Source organism: Sorghum bicolor, chromosome 2 (genome assembly GCF_000003195.3).
Source record: "Sorghum bicolor cultivar BTx623 chromosome 2, Sorghum_bicolor_NCBIv3, whole genome shotgun sequence".
Taxonomy (NCBI): Eukaryota; Viridiplantae; Streptophyta; class Magnoliopsida; order Poales; family Poaceae; genus Sorghum; species Sorghum bicolor.
The window spans coordinates 10296453-10315204 of record NC_012871.2 but is presented as its reverse complement, the minus strand read 5'-3'; the positions used below and the strand labels follow the sequence as shown (position 1 = coordinate 10315204).

Below are 18752 nucleotides of genomic sequence, written 5' to 3'. Positions count from 1 at the left end.
TCTGGCCCGCCGATGGTACCGGCCCCTGAAGCCGGTAGTACCGGCAGTGCTTTTTACTGCGGTATATAAGCCGCCCGCGGTTATTCCCTTCCTTTCTCTTCCCCTCCCGCCCGCCCCTTTCTCTCTCTCCATCTCACGGCGGCGGCGGCTCTTCCCTTGCCCCGATCTCTTTGCTCCTCCATCTTCGTCGCCCGATCTTTGAGGAGGACCTTGCCCCGGCCGTGAGGGACGTGTGGAGGTCCTTGGTTGACTCCAAGACCCGTGGGTTTGCTTGGATTCGGCTTCTCTTCTTTGTGAAGCAAGGTACATCTTGAAGTTGCCCGATCTCCCAATGTACCTATCTTTAGGCCGATTCCTCGCAATCCTTTCCTTATCTTAGTGTGTTCTTGCCCCAAGAATGTTTTTTGCACTTTTCCCGTGGTCGATTTGGTCGATAGGAGGTGATTCCCTTGCTCCACGGTGCCGCCGGTAGTACCGGCCCTAGGGCCGGTGGTACCGGCCCCTATGAGCAAGGCAGTTCCTCCCATCGCCTTGATCGATTTCTTGTTACATTCTAGTATGGCCTTGTAACGATCTCTTGCTGCCCCTCTTTGTGGTGTTGTAGCATGGATTCCGGCAAGCGCAAGAACCCTCCTCGTGGTGCTCGTCCTCGCTCCAGTGATGCCGGTGGTCGGTCTGCGGACCGGTCGGTGCGTGGTCGTGGAACCCCTTCTCGCAGTTCTAGTGCGGCTGGTGCTTCCACTGGTGATGAGGGCATTCCTGCTCCTCTTCACACCCACACCGTCCCGTGCCCGCCTCCTTCTCATCAAGCTAGAGTTCGAAGCCAAGCTGTGCCTGATCCTGTGCAAGAGGAGGGCAGATCCATGGACCCCAATGTCCTTCGTCGCTCCCCTCTGCATCTCAGTGAGGTTGGTGCTCGCCGGACCCTCCAATGGCATCCTCAGTTCAATGCTCATGTCCGGAGGCCCTCTATTCCCTCTGGTACGCTGCCCCGCTTTGGTATTGATTACAAGAAGCGTCTTACAGACTTAAGAACTCAGCGCAGCGAGAACCCGTACAAGTTCATCAAGTTTGAGGGAGTTGAGGAGAGGTTTTGGTCTCAGTTTCACAATGACTTTTATGAGTCCGTCCTCTACAAGGGCAGCAAAGCCACCAAGAATGGACCTCTTTTTCAGCACAAGTATGTGGTCCTCAAGTCCTTACAAGATTTCAATCATCCGGAGGTCACTGCTTTGATTCAAAGGCTTGAAGAATGGCGTATTCTTCCTCTTATGACCCTTGAGAAGAATTGGAATGAGGAGATCATCTTTCAGTTTTGGGCAACTTTGTGGGTCGATCAAGCCTCTAGGGTGCTGCATTGGATGACTCAAGGTGTTCACTATCGCCTTGATTTTATCACTTTCTCTCGTTTGCTTGGTTTTGATCACTTGGATCGAGATGCACCCCGGCTGTCTACCATTTTTGCTGAGGGGATTTCTGAGGCTGACATTGATGCTGCTGAAATGTACAAGCCAGGAGCTCATCCGGATCTCAAGACCACTCACCTGAAGCCTTACTTCTATGTGCTGAACAACCTGATTCGCTACACCATTGGTCCAAAGTTTGGAGTTTCCATTCACCTTCGTCAAGATGCTCCTAAGATTTTGGCTCGCTTTGGTGCTAATGGTGGCCGCTTTGGTGTCTCGGATTTCATGTGGAACAAGATTGCTGATGCGTCCGTGGATCCCAACAAGTACCTGCCCTATGCTCCATATCTTATGCATATTATTGAGCAAGTGACTGGCATGCAGTTCTCGCACCCTTGCATTCATGCTCCGGTCCGTGCAAAGCACTTGGGTCCTCCTCATACTCCTCCTCTCAGTCCTGCTGGTGCTGCTACTCCTGGTGCTGCTACCCCTGGTTTTGACACTCCTGCTGGTGCTGCTGATGCTCATGGTGAAGATATTCCTCCTGAGGGAAGCGGTCGTGGTCGCCGCAGTCCTACCCGTCATGCGTTGCAGCGGTTCTTCTCCTATTTTTGCTATTGCCAAAAGAAGACCGATCAGCGTCTCCGTCGTCTTGAGGAGAAGGCAGATCTTCCTCCGTCCTCTCCTCTTCGTGAGTTCCAGGATCCCTATGCTGAATATGACAACATACACCAGACTTCGGCTGATGACGATGAGGAGCAGCAGGATCCTCCCTGTGCTTTTGATCCATCCTATGGTGGTGGGATTCCTGCTGGTTTCTCAATGGAGGACACCGAGGCTGGCTTTGCTTATCAGGATCTCTTTGGAGCGGCGGACGATGTTACCAGGGCCTCTGTTTCTGTTGCACCACCTCATGAGCAGTCTACCTCAGTTGATCCTCATGGTAAGGGTCCATTGCGCACCTTCATCGACTACAGCGACGACGACGACGATGATGATGAGTAGTCTTTCTAGCTCTTACTCGCAGCCTACCCTTTTTGGCAATTGCTGCCAAAGGGGGAGTGTTAGGCTTATCTTTGCTGTAATAAGTTAGTTTGGTGCCGTCTTAAACTTTCTTAGTGATGAACTATGTGTGGTGAACAAGAACAAGTTGTGTGATGGATGATTGTAAGCTAAAACACTTTTATTTCTCTTTATATCCTGCTTGTGTTAGCTTCTTTAGAATTTTGTTGGTGCAATGTTGTCTTTGAATGGTTATTGTGAGTTCCTTGGTTCTTGCACAATCATTCAAATTCCTCTTTTACTCTTTGTGATATATCCTGTCATACGCATCACGGTTTACTTCTTGTCACACTCACACTCTTTTAGGCACCCCACGGATTGCAAAATTTAGGGGGAGCTTGATCTTAATGCATGCCATCTTGATATTAATCAAGATTTGAAATTCCAAATTCAATGCATACATTAAGGGGGAGCCCAACCTAATTTTTGGAATTCAAAAGCACTACTTATTTCAATCTTTTGTAAGCCTAAGTTGGTTGTCATCAATTACCAAAAAGGGAGAGTTTGTAAGTGCATTCGCCCCCGGTGTGGGTTTTGATAATTAATGACAATCAAATTAGGAACTAACATGTCTATCAAGTGTAATCTACAGGTGTTAGTTCATTGATGGAATCAAACAAACACATTTGGTGAATCACAGCACCCCCAAAATTTCTTCATATAAGCGACGTTTCAACTCAAGAAGCTACCTAGTTTTATTTCTTGTTTGAGTTATAGGAAACGCCGCACTATCAAGAGGGATACAAATTTAGTCGGTTAGATGAGGATAAAGGTGCTCAAGTCATCTTAGGTTGTACGCTTGAGAGACACACTTGCACGCATGAAATTCTGGAAAGTCCTTTCTCTGCCAGGGTGAGCCGGTAGTACCGGCCCTCAGGGCCGGTGGTACCGGCAGTGCCAGCTCTACTCCTGAGTTTTGCGAGAAAATGAACTACCGGTAGTACCGGGCTTTGACCGGTGGTACCGGCTACCGCCGGTGGTACCGGTGAAACGCCGGTAGTACCGGCAGGCAAAAATCCCGCAGAACTCATGTTTTGCGAGATTTTGCACTGCCGGTGGTACCGGCCCAAGGCCGGTAGTAACGGTAGGTCTTTTTCTCGCATCTTTCTCAGCTTTCTCACGTTTAGATCTGGGGGCGCCGGTGGTACCGGTGTTTGCACCGGTAGTACCGGCCAGTGTTCTGTACTCTAGTATAAATAGCTTTCCCCTCTTTTCTAACCATTGGCTTGCTCATTCCAGCTACTCCACCTCTGAGAAAACAGTCTCCAAGCTTCAGCTCACCCACTCTCTCTCCCTCTTGCTCCTAGACTTCATTTCTTGAGAGATTCGAGCTAGAGAAGTGAGATTAGAGAGTTGGGAGCATCGATCTGCGACTTGAGCACTCCGTTCCTCGCCTTGCCGGTTTGGTTTGTGTTTGTTACTCTTGGGTTCTTGGAACCCTAGCCGGCTAGGCGTTCTTCGTGGTTGCCCGTGTTGAGTCATTTGTGAGGGCACCCCGAAGTGTTTGTGTTACCCCTTGATTCTTAGTGGAAACATCAAGCCAACCTTTGTGGTTGCTTGAGGAGGAGACCTAAGTGGTCAGACCTTCGTGGTCACCTCAACAACGGGGACGTAGGTACTCATAAGTGGAGATTGCCGAACCTCGGGAAAAATACCTTGTCTTGCTGTGGAGGTAGCTTCGACTACCCTTGCTTGTGTTCTTTGTGTTCCTCTCTTTCTTCCTTCTTTCAACAGGTAAACAAAGGTCGATCTACGGTTTGGTGAAGGATTGAGCTAAGGGAACTCCAACAACATCCTCCTCTATGCTTAGGAAAGTGGGGTAAAACTCAGATCTGAAATCTAAGCACTTTATACTCAGATTTCGTAGCTGTCTTAGGGAGTCGGTAGTACCAGCAGTTTGCGTCGGTAGTACTGGCTGTGTGACACCAGTAGTACCGGCCCAAACTGTCGGTGGTACCGACAGGCATTTGACTTCCGCAACTTGAGTTTTTGAGTTTCAGGTTTTTAAGATACGCCTATTCACCCCCCCTCTAGGCCAATTAGATCCTTTCAACCTCCCCTTCTGAAAACGGTTCCAGCAACTTGCTATTCATCTCTGCCGTCACTTTAACTGGTACCGTAGATAGCACCATGTCCATATCCTCCATGCCTTCTGACGAATATAAGTCTTCATAGAACCGGGATACAATAGATTTCAGCTCACTTTCATCTTCAGTGAACTGCCCATCCGATTTCTTCAACCGTTGAATCCTATTTCGTTTTCTCCTCTTGCTTGCTCTGAGGTGGAAGAAGCGGGTGTTTCTATCACCCGCAGCTAGCCACATTACGCGCGAGCGCTGCCTCCACATAAGCTCTTCTCTATGGTTGAGCTCACGGATCCGTTCTACCACTTTCAGCTCAGCATAAGATGGCCCCAGTCGTTGAGGGTCCTGCTGCATACGTTCTAACTCCTTATGCAATCTCCGAAGCTCCTCACGAACGTTGCCAAAAGTGGTCCTATCCCACTGAACCAGATGATTGGCCACCCCCTTCAATTTTGCTTTTAGCTCAAGCGTGGATATTGCCTCCCCATCTCTTCTCCATGAATCAGCAAGTGTATTTGAGAAATCTAGGTGAGTCTCCCACATCTGTTCATACCTGAACTGCCTCTTCTGCTTTCTTGGACGTTGAACTGATCGCCACTGCAGAAGGATAGGGCCATGATCCGAGGCTGCTGCAGTTAGGTGTTTGACTGATGCCTCCGGGAAGCGACAACACCAATCCGCATTAGCCAGGCCACGGTCTAAACGAGTGCGGCAGTATGTGCCCCCCGCCACCTTTTTCTCAAAAGTCCAGCTACGCCCTTCATAGCCAAGATCAGTGAAGCCGCATACATCAACCATCTCTCTAAAGCCAGCAATTTGAGCCCTACTGCGCTCCTGAACTCCCACATGCTCAGACTGATGTAAGACTTCATTAAAGTCACCAACACACGCCCATGGGAGAGGTGATGATGCCTTAATAAATTTAAGCAAGCTCCATGTCTTATGTCGCTCGCTTACCTGTGCTTCCCCATACACACAAGTTAGTCTCCAAGGCTCATTATCGCCTTCTTTGATAATCGCATCAATATGATACTGTGAGTATGGTAAAATTTCTAAATGTATATTATCCATCCAGAAAATGCCCAAGCCGCCACTGCGACCTGTACTGCTTATAGCAAATGAATTATCAAAACCTAAGGTACCTTTCAACTGCTCCACCCTCGCCTTATGAACTTGAGTCTCTAGGACACAAAGTACAGAAGGGGCAACCTGCCTCGTTATATCACGAAGCTCTTTTATTGTCGCGGCGTTGCCAATTCCACGACAATTCCAGCTTAGGCAACTCATTGAGACTGGCAATGCTCCTCCTCGGAGCCCGCCTCAGATTTGCTTGTGCTGCTATCCCTCCCCTGTGCCTCGATCTTCTTCATCCTCTTCTTCTCCCGTGGAGGGACATACATAGGCGGTGGGGGAGGGACCTCCAAGTTCATACCATCCTTCGAGGAGACCTCCAAAACTAGTTGCTTCTTTGCTGTTGACTCCTCTCTCCTGGCCCCCTCCTTCCCTGCTGCTTGCCCGAACTCCTTCATAGGGCTAGTAGTCGTATCATCCAGCTCTTTGCCATGGTTTAACTCACCACCCTCGCCATCCCTCGAGGTCCTTTTACGAGACTCCGAGTTGTTCGTGTCTGTAGTCTTTTCCTTCCAGACACCTTCCCGTGGCGCTCGAGTCCAGCCACCTCGACCCCTTCCTCTGCCACGCTCCAGTACTCGGGCACGTTTGCCTGATCTGCGCCCTCCGCCAACCCTTGGCCCCTCGCTGTCTCTCGACAAAGAAGAACGAAACCTCGGGGTTCTTGGGCACCAAGTATCTGCGTCTGCAATCATCCAGACTCCATAATGAAGGTCCTTCTCTCCATACTCCCCCGCACAACACTCCAGGTGAACATGACCCATCAGACCACAGTGAGCACAGAAACGAGGAAGTTTCTCATATTTTACTTGGTGCAGAATTTTCTCCTGGCCCTCAGGGGCCAGAGTTACCACCCTGATTAAGGATTTATCCGCCAGCAGCTTCACGCGAACACGATGAAAATCCCCAGTCCTCGATGGCACAGCCCTCATCACTACTTCTTGCACATCCCGCACCTTCGCCGCTAGTTGCTTCACAATCTCCTCAGTACGGTACAGGTGGGGTATCTTGTGAATTTGAATCCAAGTTCGCACCCTGTTCGGGGTCACCTTGGGTATGGTAGTTGATCCGTCAAACTCCTCCAGCATGAGTGCATAGCCCCTGAAAATCCAGGGACCCTCCTCCATGATACGCTTCCAATCGCCCAAACAAAAGGCCTGGATCACGAACAAGTTCTTTCCAATAGATCGGAACGATACCTCCATTGCTGGGTTCCAGGCCGCACGCATCGTCGACATCAGCGAGGTCACGCTAAAGTCCTTCAGAGTCAGGAGCTTCGCTACCGCCATCCACTTCACCGCCGGGAGATTCTCCCGATCTGCCTTTGCCAAAACCACTCCATCTCTCTCCTCCTCGCTCAGCTGGAGTTTGCTGAGCAGTTCATCCACCTCCAGTTCCACCCTGGAGCTTTACATGTTTTGTAGGAGTAATAATGAAACGGTGGGCCGTCCGCTGGAGCAAGCGAAGAAGGCTCAAAACTCTGGGCCCGGCGTCCAGGCCCATACAGGCAGACAGACTCTCTGTTGCTCAAAAAAAAAACAGACAGACTCACAGATCTCACGGGCACGGCCATGGCGCGCCGGGGCGGAGAGGAGCACGGCGGTCGGAGAGGTCAAGAGGAGATAGTCGGCACCCCGTGGAGGAGGAGCAGCGCGACCGGCGAGGGACCAGAGGTGACGGCCGAGACGCTCCCAGTCCCAACTCACGCAAGCGCACTTCAGGTACATGCGATTTGGTCCCAGCCTCACGGGGCAGGGGCACACAGCCTATTCACCTCCGCGCCTCCTTTGCCTGCTCTGCTTTCAGAAACCTGCAGACTGCTTCTAGCTCGGCTCGCTACATGGCGCCTCAATCTTGAATCTTGTACCTCAGATAGATCTGGGCATCTGGCTTTGTAGGACTGGGATCAGTCCTTGACCTTGTAGTATAAAATCATGTTCTTGTCAGTGTACTATGCTATTAGAAAAACATACATACAAATTGTTCCTTTTTCGTCATCTACTGGCTGCAGTTTCTTGCATCCAACTCGGTCCATGTCACTGACAGTAGTCTGTTTTAACCTACTTACAGAGCATCAGTAAGGAAGCAAATGAGGGGAAACATGGAGCACAGGGGGAAAAAATCAGTGAGTTAATCAGACATCAGAGAACTAGTGCGTGGAAAGGAAATAAATTTAACGCCACTGCTTACAAAGACTCCTAACAACAAGTTGCAAGTTCAATGCCCACTGCTAACCAAGACACCTAAAAATAAATTCCAAGTTGTGTATGTTTTGATAAGTATCTGCCTGGCCTAGGCCTTTTTTTTTTAAAGGAGATTACCTCGGCTTTTAAGAAAGCCAATAACAGAGTCATTACATACTGGGGATACCAGTTTCAAAGGAAGCAAAAACCCACACAAGTTCAGACCAGCAACAAAACAATCTAACTAAGTGACCAGCCTACAGAGCCAACCACCCAGAAAGATACAAAGAGCTAAATGACCATCACATCCGACAGGGAGTTGATAGAATGATCTTTCTTCACCATCCAGTCAGATAAGGACTGCACCATCTCCTTCATCTTGGCTCTGTCGCTCTCCCTTTGTAGATCCGTCCAAGTCTGCAGAAGATTGATAGCCGAGTGAATCACAACATCAGGTGAGTTAGGAAAGCGTTTCTCGATGGCCATCTTGTTTCTATTCTTCCAAATTGCCCAAGTCACTCCTGCAAAAAGTGTGAAGCATAGTTTCTTAGAGATACCGAGCCTCCTTGGCACCCATTGAGATGTTACATCATGAATCGACGTTGGAAAAGTGTGAAGATTAAAAGCATCCCTTATGCAAATCCAAACGTATTGCGCAAAGACGCATCCAAACAAAAGATGATTGACCGTCTCAGATACAGGACAAATACAACAGAGAGGGCTTCCCTGCCATCCCCGTTTTGTAAGAGAAGAAGCAGTTTGTAATTTCCTATGGAAAACTTGCCAAAGGAAAACTTTAACTTTTAAAGGCATTCTACACCCCCAAATTAGCTCGTTTACTTTATCTCTGACTCCCCCATGGGTGAGACAAGTATAAAGCGATCTAGTTGTAAATTTCCTTGATTTTTCAAGAACCCAACTGACATCATCCTCTCCTAATCCATCTAAACTCACCTCCTGCAGCACCTCTTGAAAATCATTCCACTCATCCAGAACAGCCCCATGCAGACTTCTTCTAAGAGGAATATCCCAACCACTCTCTTTCCACATACTTTTCACTGTAGCTTCTGGATTTTGACAGATTTCAAAAATATGTCTATATTGTATCCTCAAGGGAAGACCTCCCAACCAGTTATCATGCCAGAAACGAACAGCACTCCCCTTATGCACCTTATATTCAGCACCCCAATTATACAAGTGTTTCACCTTATGGAGGCCCTTCCAAAATTGAGAGGCACCCTGACAAGATGAGCCAAGGAAACCTTTTCCTTTCATATATTTAGCATCTAAGATTTTATACCACAGTTCATTGGGCCTCTTATCAATCTTCCAGATCCATTTTGTGATCAAGCATTCATTCATCAAAAGAGTATTGATAATCCCTAGGCCCCCCTGGGTTTTCGGTCTAGCCATTGCTATCCATTTAGCCATATGATACTTAGACTGTTCCCCTGCCCCTTGCCAGAAGAACTTTGCTCTGATAGCATCCATTTTCTTATGTACCCCCTTGGGCAACATATAAAACCCCATCATATACATTGGCAGATTACTCAGACAAGAATTTGTAAGGATCAACTTTCCACCAGAAGTCATAAACTTCCCTTTCCAAGGATCTAGTCTTTTACTCATGCGAGCAGAAAGCCCTTGGAAAGCATTTATGCCTAACTCCTTGTCAGACACTGGAATGCCTAAATACTTAATTGGTAACTCCCCCAGTTTACAATTTAGCATGTTAGCCTTTCTTTCTTTTTCTATCTGAGAATAACCAAACAACAGAACCTCACTCTTGTGATAATTAATTTTCAAACCCGATAGCCATTCAAAGCAATATAGCAGGATTTTGAGGTTTGTAATTGACTGATCAGATCCATCTGTCATAATAATAGTGTCATCTGCATATTGGATATGAGAAATACCCTTATCAATTAAAGAGTCAAGCACTCCCACAATAAGATTTTTCTCAACAGCTTTGTCTAACATTGAGCTCAGAGCATCAGCTACTAGATTGAATAAAAGAGGAGATAAAGGATCCCCTGCCTCAGACCCCTCAAAGTTCTAAAGTAGGGACCCCTTGTCCCATTAATATTAATACAAACTTGTCCTCCTTTGACAGTTTGCATGACCCAATTGACCCATTTCACAGGGAAGCCTTTTCCATGTAAAACTTCCTCTAAAAAATCCCATCTCACCCTGTCATAAGCTTTCTCAAAATCAATCTTAAGGATCATTCCTTTCCTCATGCCATTCCTCAACGAGTGTATGACCTCATGGAGGATGGCAACTCCTTCCAAGATGCATCTTCCTTTAATAAAACCAGTCTGATTGCTACCAATTACATCTTTCACCACAGGAGTCACCCTCTCTGTAAGAACTTTAGTAAAGCCTTTGTAGTCCACATTGAGAAGGCAAATAGGCCTATACTGCTTAATGCAGCTAGCATCCTGAACTTTAGGAACTAAGGTTATAACTCCAAAATTCAATCTCTTTATGTCTAGCTCACCCTTATGGAAGTCCAAGAACATTTTAAGATATCTTTCTTTAATGACCTCCCAAAAGGTTTGAAAAAAGAAGGCACCAAATCCATTTGGGCCAGGAGCAGCATCCTTTTTCATATCAAAAAAGGCATGTTTAACTTCTTCTTCTGAAAAATCTTTTAGTAATCTCTCTTTATCATCCTCCTTAACTTTCTTGCCGTCAGACCAGAAATTACCAGATAAGAAGATATGTCTTTGATCCACAGGTCCAAACAATTTTTTGTAGAACTGAACAGCATGGTCCATAATCTCCTCTTGAGTTTTGATCACCCCATGATCAGTTTCCAGTTGTATAATAGTACTTTTTCTTCTTCTCCCATTTACAAATTGATGGAAAAATTTAGTATTTGAGTCACCAGCCTGCAACCAATGTTTACCCATTCTTTGCCTCCAATATAATTCCTCTTCCGCATATAAAATCTCCATCTGTTTTTCTATATTGTATCTATGCAACCATTCCTCCTGGCTGAGTTCCCTTACTTCAGCCTGAGAATCTATAATAGATAGTTCAACCATAAGCTCATTTCTCTTCTTTTTCTGTTCACCTATTCTCCTAATATTCCAACCTTTTAATTTGGTTCTTAGCCACACCATGCAGCCATGCCATGAATCTAGGGAATAACAAGTTTCTGGGCACCTTGCCTCAGATTCTCTCCAAATACAGGTAGATAACTCTCTAAAACCTTCCACTAGCACCCATTGCTGATCAAAAAAGAAATATCTAGGCCTAGTAGTCAAACTCTCCCCATCATCCACAATGACTGGAGAATGATCTGACCCTACTCTGGTTAAACACCAAGAGAGAGATAAAGGATACTTCTCCTCCCAACCAGAAGAGAAAAGCACTCTGTCCAGATTAACCATGATTGGTTTACTCTGCTTGTTAGTCCAGGTATACCTCTGCCCAGATCTTTTGAGTTCCCTTAACTGATGATCCCCTATGAAAGTATTAAACTGATCCATTAAATGAAAATTGACATTATCAGAGTTCTTGTCAGATTCTTCTCTTATCAAATTAAAGTCCCCCCCAATGATAATGGGTAACACTGTTTGCTGGCAAACTGAATCTAATTCCGCAAGAAAGTCTCCTGAATATTCATGCTGTACTGGACCATATACAGTTACCATAACCCATCTAAAATTAGAAAATCTATTTCTAATAGTCATCACCACACAATACTCCAGAATATCACAAGCTTCCATTTCTAACTTCTCCTGATTGACCCCCATCAAAATACCTCCAGATTTTCCTTTAGCAGCAGACCATTTCCAAGAGAACACCTTGTTCCCAGCTAACTCCAGAAGATCTCCATCTGAAAAAGACTCTTTGATTGTCTCCTGTATCCCTACCACTTGCAGGTTATGTTCTTCAATAAACTCTCGAACCTGTCTTTTCCTACTACTCTTTCCTATCCCCCTGATATTCCAGAAAAGAAACCTCATTTAGATAACTTTTTAGGTCTTCCCCTCTTCCTAGGGGCTACTACAACTGTTTCATTGTTAGACTCTACTGCAAACCCTCTTGCTGTATTGTCTATAACATTCAAACTATATTCTTGAATGGCCTCCTCTCCTTGAGGGGCAGTTCTCTTATTAACAGATTCCAAGTACTCCTTGTAATTGGCCTCTGCTAACGCTGCTCTAACCTTTTCCTCGGCCTTAAAAACCTCAATTTGGGTATCAACATTAACAATATCAAGATCAAGAGCCGAAGCTACATCTTGGATGTAATCATTGCTTAAATTGTTTAATACCAAAAATTGATTAGATTCAGAAATACCTTTTGATACATCATCCCTGCTCTGTGCCCGTTGCATAGCTTTCTCCAGCATGGATCTTCCATCTTGCTGAATCCTGTTGCTCACTCTTGTTGCAATCACCACCTTGCCTCCTGTCTTCTTCTTAGCTTTCTTCTTCGAAGAGCTAATCCAGGTTTGCTCCAGTATTTCAGCCATATCATCATCATGACAGGACTCCATGTCCCCAAATTCTACCTCTGATTCCTGAGTGATAATCCCCAATTCTTCTGCTTCATCATCATCTAATAACCCTGATATCAGTTTACTTCCTTGGTTGGAATCACCAACGTTTTCCCCCAATGCATAACTTTGTGGGCTTTCATTTGCATGATTGGGTTGTGAAATGTTATCCAAAGACTCTCCATCCCCATCAACCACATATTCAGTAGAGATCAACTCAGATTGTTTCCTTTTATCCATCAAATATGTATCCATACCTCCCTGGACAGAGAATTGAAAATCACACATATCCTTCTTCTGTATCACTTGTTCCTCACTTGCCCCAATACTCTTTAGTTTCTCCTCCTGATTTTGCATCACATATGCATCCTTAGTAAGACCTTCCAGCTGTTCAGAGATAGCACTCTGCTTAGTCATGACATCAGCTGGAGCCCAAGCATGTTGGTCCCCCAAATCATCCTTGATAAGAGTGGTCACCTTCACCACCCCACAATTTGGATGATATGCTGAAATTGGAAGATTCTGCATTTGTTCTAAGTCATCTTGTTCCATAGCATCTTGGCTTCCCCCATAGCTTGAATCTTGTTCTTTGTCAACATTTCCAAATCTGTCAAACTTATCGCTTTTCTTTTTGTTCTTGGAATTGCCTGCATCTCCCTGATCTTTTTTCCCAGACTTATCATCTTTGCTCCCTGACCCAGGCAGGTTTCCTCTAGCATCTGAATTCATCCCAAGACTTCCTTCTGAAACAAATTTTACTTCATGGCCCATTTTATTGAAGAAAATCTCAATCACACATCTAATAGCCAGCGGATCTCTACAATTCACCTTCACTCTCACAGGTTCCTCTCTAATCAGGCTTAACTCATCAACTACCACAGGCTGCCCAACCAGAGAAGCCAACTCTCTCACAATCGATTCCTCCCTAGCAATTGGGGGAATGTTTGAGATCCTTACCCAGCATGTTTGTAACACAGATGATGTGTTGGGGTCGACATTTGACTTTACAATCTTAACTTTCAGATTGTAAATCGAGAGATCAAAACCAGCAAATCTTGAGAAAGTTTCTAAAGTACCTTTGTCTGGAAACACCACCAAGAATTCATTCCTAGTCATCATCCTGGGCTTAAAATCCCATTTGTCATTCACCACTAACCTCAGTTCTTCATTCAGCTTATCCTCATCTGCATCTCCTTCCAGAACTATCACAATTCCAGCAGTCTGAATCTGGTGTACCCTTGGTTCAGGAATCTCAATAGCATAGAAACCTTTACTTGGAATCCCAAATCCAAACATCTGAATTTTACCTTTTGTCATCACACAATCTACTGCCATATGACCTTTCTGCTTGCACTTGTAGCACACTGGCTCATTAGTGCACTCCGATTGATGGTGACCTGTACCCAAGCATCTAAAGCACTTAATCTCCAAAGCCTTGCCTTCCAGATGGGGTATCTTCTCTTTGGAAGGGCCCTTAGGCCTCCAATACCCTTGATTTCCCTGTCCCCCTCTGATATTTTGGGAGCCTTTTCCCAGATCCTCCCCAAGTGCACGAGGTACTCTATTCAGCTCTCTTCCCACAGCCTGCCCATGAGCAAAACCTCGTCCCCCCTGCTGATTCGCATCCGGCGGTTTGTGATCACGACCACGACCATCCCCTCCACGATCCCCACCCCCATAAGTGCTTCTAGAGTATGTATTACCTCCTTGATTCTGGCGATGAGAGCCTTCCCCACTGGATCCACGCAAGAGCTTTGTCCTTAGATCTTGCTCACGAAGAAACTCTTCTCCCAGCAAGTCATCTTGGTCCATCCAATCTTCTGACCGACGCTTCCACGAACGCTGATCCTGGTCTCTCCATGCCATCTCACCCTTGACAATTTCGGCAAAGGATTGGGAAAGTGGAGCTGGGGGACTCAGACGTTTGACGCGACGGGCAAAGTGACCAAAACACAAAATCTCTTTTTTAGTCGCAGGATAGCCAAACCCTAGTGCCCTGCTGCTTTTGGATATCCATATCCATCTTGGCCCAATAGGTTTCCAGGAGTGGGCATGTATACTATTGTGTGACAGCCCAAGAGTAGTTGGGCAACCTTCCCTGGTCCTTTCCAAACCTTGGGCCTCAATAGGAACCCTTTCCCTGTCATCAGGTTTTTGAATATTCATAACTTTTTCCATTGTCTTCTCTAATCTCTGGCTAGCTCCCTCCAATTCCTCCAACTCTTTCTCAAAACGTTGGGCTTCAGATATGAAAAGTTCCTTCCTAATCTCATTCTCCCATTTCTCTCGTTGCCTCTGAGAACTAATTCCTTCCCAGGTTGAAGCAGGTTTATTCCTGTTAAACTGTTTGCGACCCTCCTTGGGTACAGAGTTAATTGAGGAGCTGACAGAGAGACTTTCCTCCTGCTGATCCTTCCTGCAGAGAGAAGGCCAGTCTGTACCCAACCTATCCCCTGCATTCGTTATCAACTCCAGATGACTTCCACAGGATAAGCTATTCTCAATAGAGCAAGCCTGATCACCCTTGATCACTAAATTTCCCCATTCACTCCCTTTAGTAACACTCTGTTCTATCTGATTAGGGCGAAATGGAGAAACAAATTGGCGATCATGCCGGCTAGCCACAACATTTGCCTCATGAATTTTCTTATCACACATCACACAGAACAGAGCATTATCAGCGGGGCAGAAAACTGCTGCAAATCCTCCACACAGAGCGCAATCCCTAGCACTCCCCCCCGCCATGAGGGAACCCGAGCAAGCCTAAAGTCGAAGCGAGAAAACTCACCAGGCAATCAGATCAGCAGCCGGTCCCGAAGCCCAATCCCTACTTAGATTGGCCAGGAGGGGCTTCTGCTCGCCGGAGTTGGCCGGGGACTCGCCGCCCTAAGACCGTCGCCTCCACCGTCTGCTCGTCCCCGATATCACTTTGCCTTCCCTGACTCGCAATGCTTTTGGACTCGATCTGAAATTGGGCACCCCTGGCCTAGGCCTTTTAAAATATTCTCAAGTTGCATTTCACTTTCTTTCCCTGCTGTTGGTTATAGCACCAAGCTTTCATTCTTTGATTTTCCACACATGACACGGCTTTGAAAGGACCTCTCCTACTTCTCCCTACTCGGTGCCTATTCTTTATTTATCCAGAAGATGTGTAACCAAGTGCAGACTCTCATCATTCACTTTTGACGGACTGGCCTACCTTTTTTTCCCCAGCAGCAGCAGAGACCAATTATTGGACTTGCCTACTCTTTTTCCCCTCCTAAGTCTCCGATATATATCACTGAATTCTCTTCAAGTTCTCATCTTGCCTCATTCTATGATTTGGACTCGAGATATCTATGCATGAAAAGGATAGCTGTCCATGTGATTCAGTCCAAGGTAGGCCCCTACAGTTGCTATGCTAAATCTTTGCTTCTGATACAAAAGTCCATATGTTTAGTCTCTCATGTATGCTGTTATATGTTCAGTTTTTATGAAGCGGGAAGGGGTGCTATAGGTCCTTGAATCCTGATGGCAGAGATTGTCAGCTCTGCACTTGTCCATGAGACAGTCAACCACCTCCTATCCAATCTGGTTCAGAAATATGAGGAGAAAGTGGAATCAAGTGCCAACAGAAACTTGGAGAGGCTAGAGATGGCACACATCAGGCTAGAGGCTGCTCTTGAGACGTCAGAGAAGTGGCAGATCACTGATGCATCCTTGTTGCGTCGGCGTGGCAAGCTGAAGCGTGCCGCTCAAGAATGCGATGACACGCTGCATAAATGCAAGCAGAGGATCCTAGAAGACGAACAGACGGAGGAAGAGGTGAGGAAGTCCTCATTTCCTGTACGTATAGCGCATACTACCAAGTCGTTTGTTTTCTCCATCTTTGGCCCCAACAAAGACGAGTCCAACAGCTCCACTGTTCGAAGGTTTGAGTGGTTTGCAGACGGTGCTAGCGAGTTTCTCAGATTACTAGAGCTTGGTGGCAGGCCACGCCACCACATGCCCTTTGATCCTCTTGTCAGGCATCTTCTGAATGGCAAGAAACTACAGCACAGAATCCTTCAAGCAAACAGGCGCCCTTTGTTTCTACAGTTGGTGCCGTATATTACTGCTGAGTATGGAGTAGAGGCTAGACTCATCTTTATGCAGAAAGATGGTAATGCATCAGGGGATGACTTTTTCTTTTCTTTAATGCTACAGCTTTCGGAGAGTACTGACATAGTAGGGATGGCAATTAAGTGCCTGCAGCTATATGCCCCTCTTTTCAATTTCAAGTCTGCAGTTGAAACGGTTAGGAATAAACTTCTGCAACTACCTACAGAAGATTTCTCATGGGTGCCAGATATTGATACACATCACAAAGAACATTGGGATATTCTTCACAGGTTTGGCACTGATTGGTTTCGCCCAAACCCACTATGTTGCAAACAGCATGATCAACACAAGCTCTGTCATGGTAATAGGAAGTTAAACAAGTCAAGATTACCAGATGTTTTTCTGGGATCAGTTATTGAAGTACATCTGCAGTGCCATGTCTCAGTCTTGGACTGCGACCAACATAGGTCCTTCATGTCTGAAACCAAATATTCTCTACAAGATTCTCCATATCTGAAAGTTGGACTTCTAGTTACCCCCCATGGTTGTTTAGAAAACATCGTACATGTGGATAGAACTCCTGCAGTACCTGTGATCTACAGTGAGGAACAGCATTTCTTGCAGACAGACTTTACCTTGGGACAACTGGAAGAGATCATGCTGCCAAAGGCACTAGATTACTTCTGCAAGAATGACAAAGTGGCAGTCTACCAAATGCTTTGGAAATTACAACATGGCGCTGCATATATTCAGGTTGAGAAGGCAAGCATGAGCACACAGAGAACAAGCATGAGGAATTCTCAGGGTCCAAGGAAAGGGAAGATGTTGCAATGGCATGATCAGGAGATAGGGAGACAAACAAGTACCATCTTTCAATTCCTCAACCTGTGGGTTGCACATGCGCCTGTCCAGCTGCAGGGCACGATTGTCGACTGGATTCAGAAAGAAAAGGAAAAACAGTTAGCAGAACTGCAGCCACATCAGAAATTCCAAATCATGCAAGGAAAATGAGGAACACAAGACTGGAAATGGGATGTTCATGGAACAAATCAAGTATTTGGAATTACTATTCATAGCCGAGCAAAAAACATAAATGCTTCAAAAACAGTGGCATGAGGAGCAAATCCATGGCATGTAAATCCCAAACTGACAGTTCGAAGCACTATATGTTGAGCACATAACTGTTTATTTAATTTTTTATGGTGCTGCGTGTTTTTCTCCAGCTGATCCTTTGCTGACTTGGTTTTACCATCATATGTCAAGTGTAATGTGTTTTTAAGATGTGTATAGTTAATTTCTATGTGACTTGATGGTTATGGACCATGAGCTATTCCGTTCCTTTTCAGACAATTATAAAGATTGGTGTAATGCTCTGTTTTGTTCTGTCTTCTAATAGATTGGTGTAATGCTCTGTGTCCCCCATGCCCTAAACTCTGACACTCTGTAAATTATGAATGGTGACTTGCATTGCCTCTCCAGTCTCCAGTGAGGGCAATATATTCAGTTGAGGAATCATTTTACCCTTTGCTGACTGTTAAAAAAAAATGTATTTAATTGCATCTGCAAACTTTACTGGACTGGACTGGAATTTCTCCACTTGATACTCTAACTGTGCCCGATGATTTCAGAAAGCAGATGAACCTACAGTCTCCCCGTGCATGGTCTGAGTCTGTTACTTTTGGCTTTACTTTGCTTTGCGCCTGCTTGCTGTTTTACTATTCTCCACGGGCGTGCCTGTGGTTTCTTGAGCAAAAAAATAAATAAAAATAAAATGTGGAGAATCGCAGCACTGCAGTGGTCTAGTCTCCAAAAACTGCAGGCGTCTCCTCTCCACCAAATGCACGTGCTCTGCTGACCACCCAGGCGAAGAGGACGACGACCCAACTCTTCTGAGGCATGTCCCGTGCCTTGGATTTGTTCTCAGGGTATTTCCATGAAGCATCCAGTGCCATTCCTCTCCACCAAATGCACGTGCTCTGCTGACCATCCAGTGCCATTTCCAAGTAGCCTTGCAAAAATTTTCAAGATTCCCCATTACATCGAATCTTTGGTCGCATGCATGGAACATTAAATATAGATGAAAATAAAAACTAATTGCACAGTTTACCTTTAATTTATGAGATGAATATTTTGAGCCTAGTTACTCTTTATTTGGACAATGTTTGTCAAATAAAAACAAAATGCTACAGTAACAAAAACGAAAATTTTTGCAAACTAAACAAGGCAGCTCAAAAAAGAAGACCAGCAACGAGCAGGCCAGCCGAACGGACGTCCTATGTAAATGGGCTTATTG

General features: G+C 45.7%; 1 protein-coding gene across 1 annotated transcript; it reads left to right on the top strand.

Moving 5' to 3' along the window:
* LOC8054447 lies at positions 15372–17982 on the top strand. Its single transcript, XM_002461740.2, has 2 exons — positions 15372–15757; positions 15847–17982. Exon 2 carries the CDS (start codon positions 15890–15892, stop codon positions 17468–17470), a length of 1581 nt encoding a protein of 526 aa, XP_002461785.1. The 5' UTR covers positions 15372–15757; positions 15847–15889; the 3' UTR covers positions 17471–17982.

What these genes read in the sequence shown, in the direction of transcription:
- LOC8054447 (XM_002461740.2), top strand. Translation starts at nt 15,890, where the DNA reads ATGGCAGAGATTGTCAGCTCTGCACTTGTCCATGAGACAGTCAACCAC.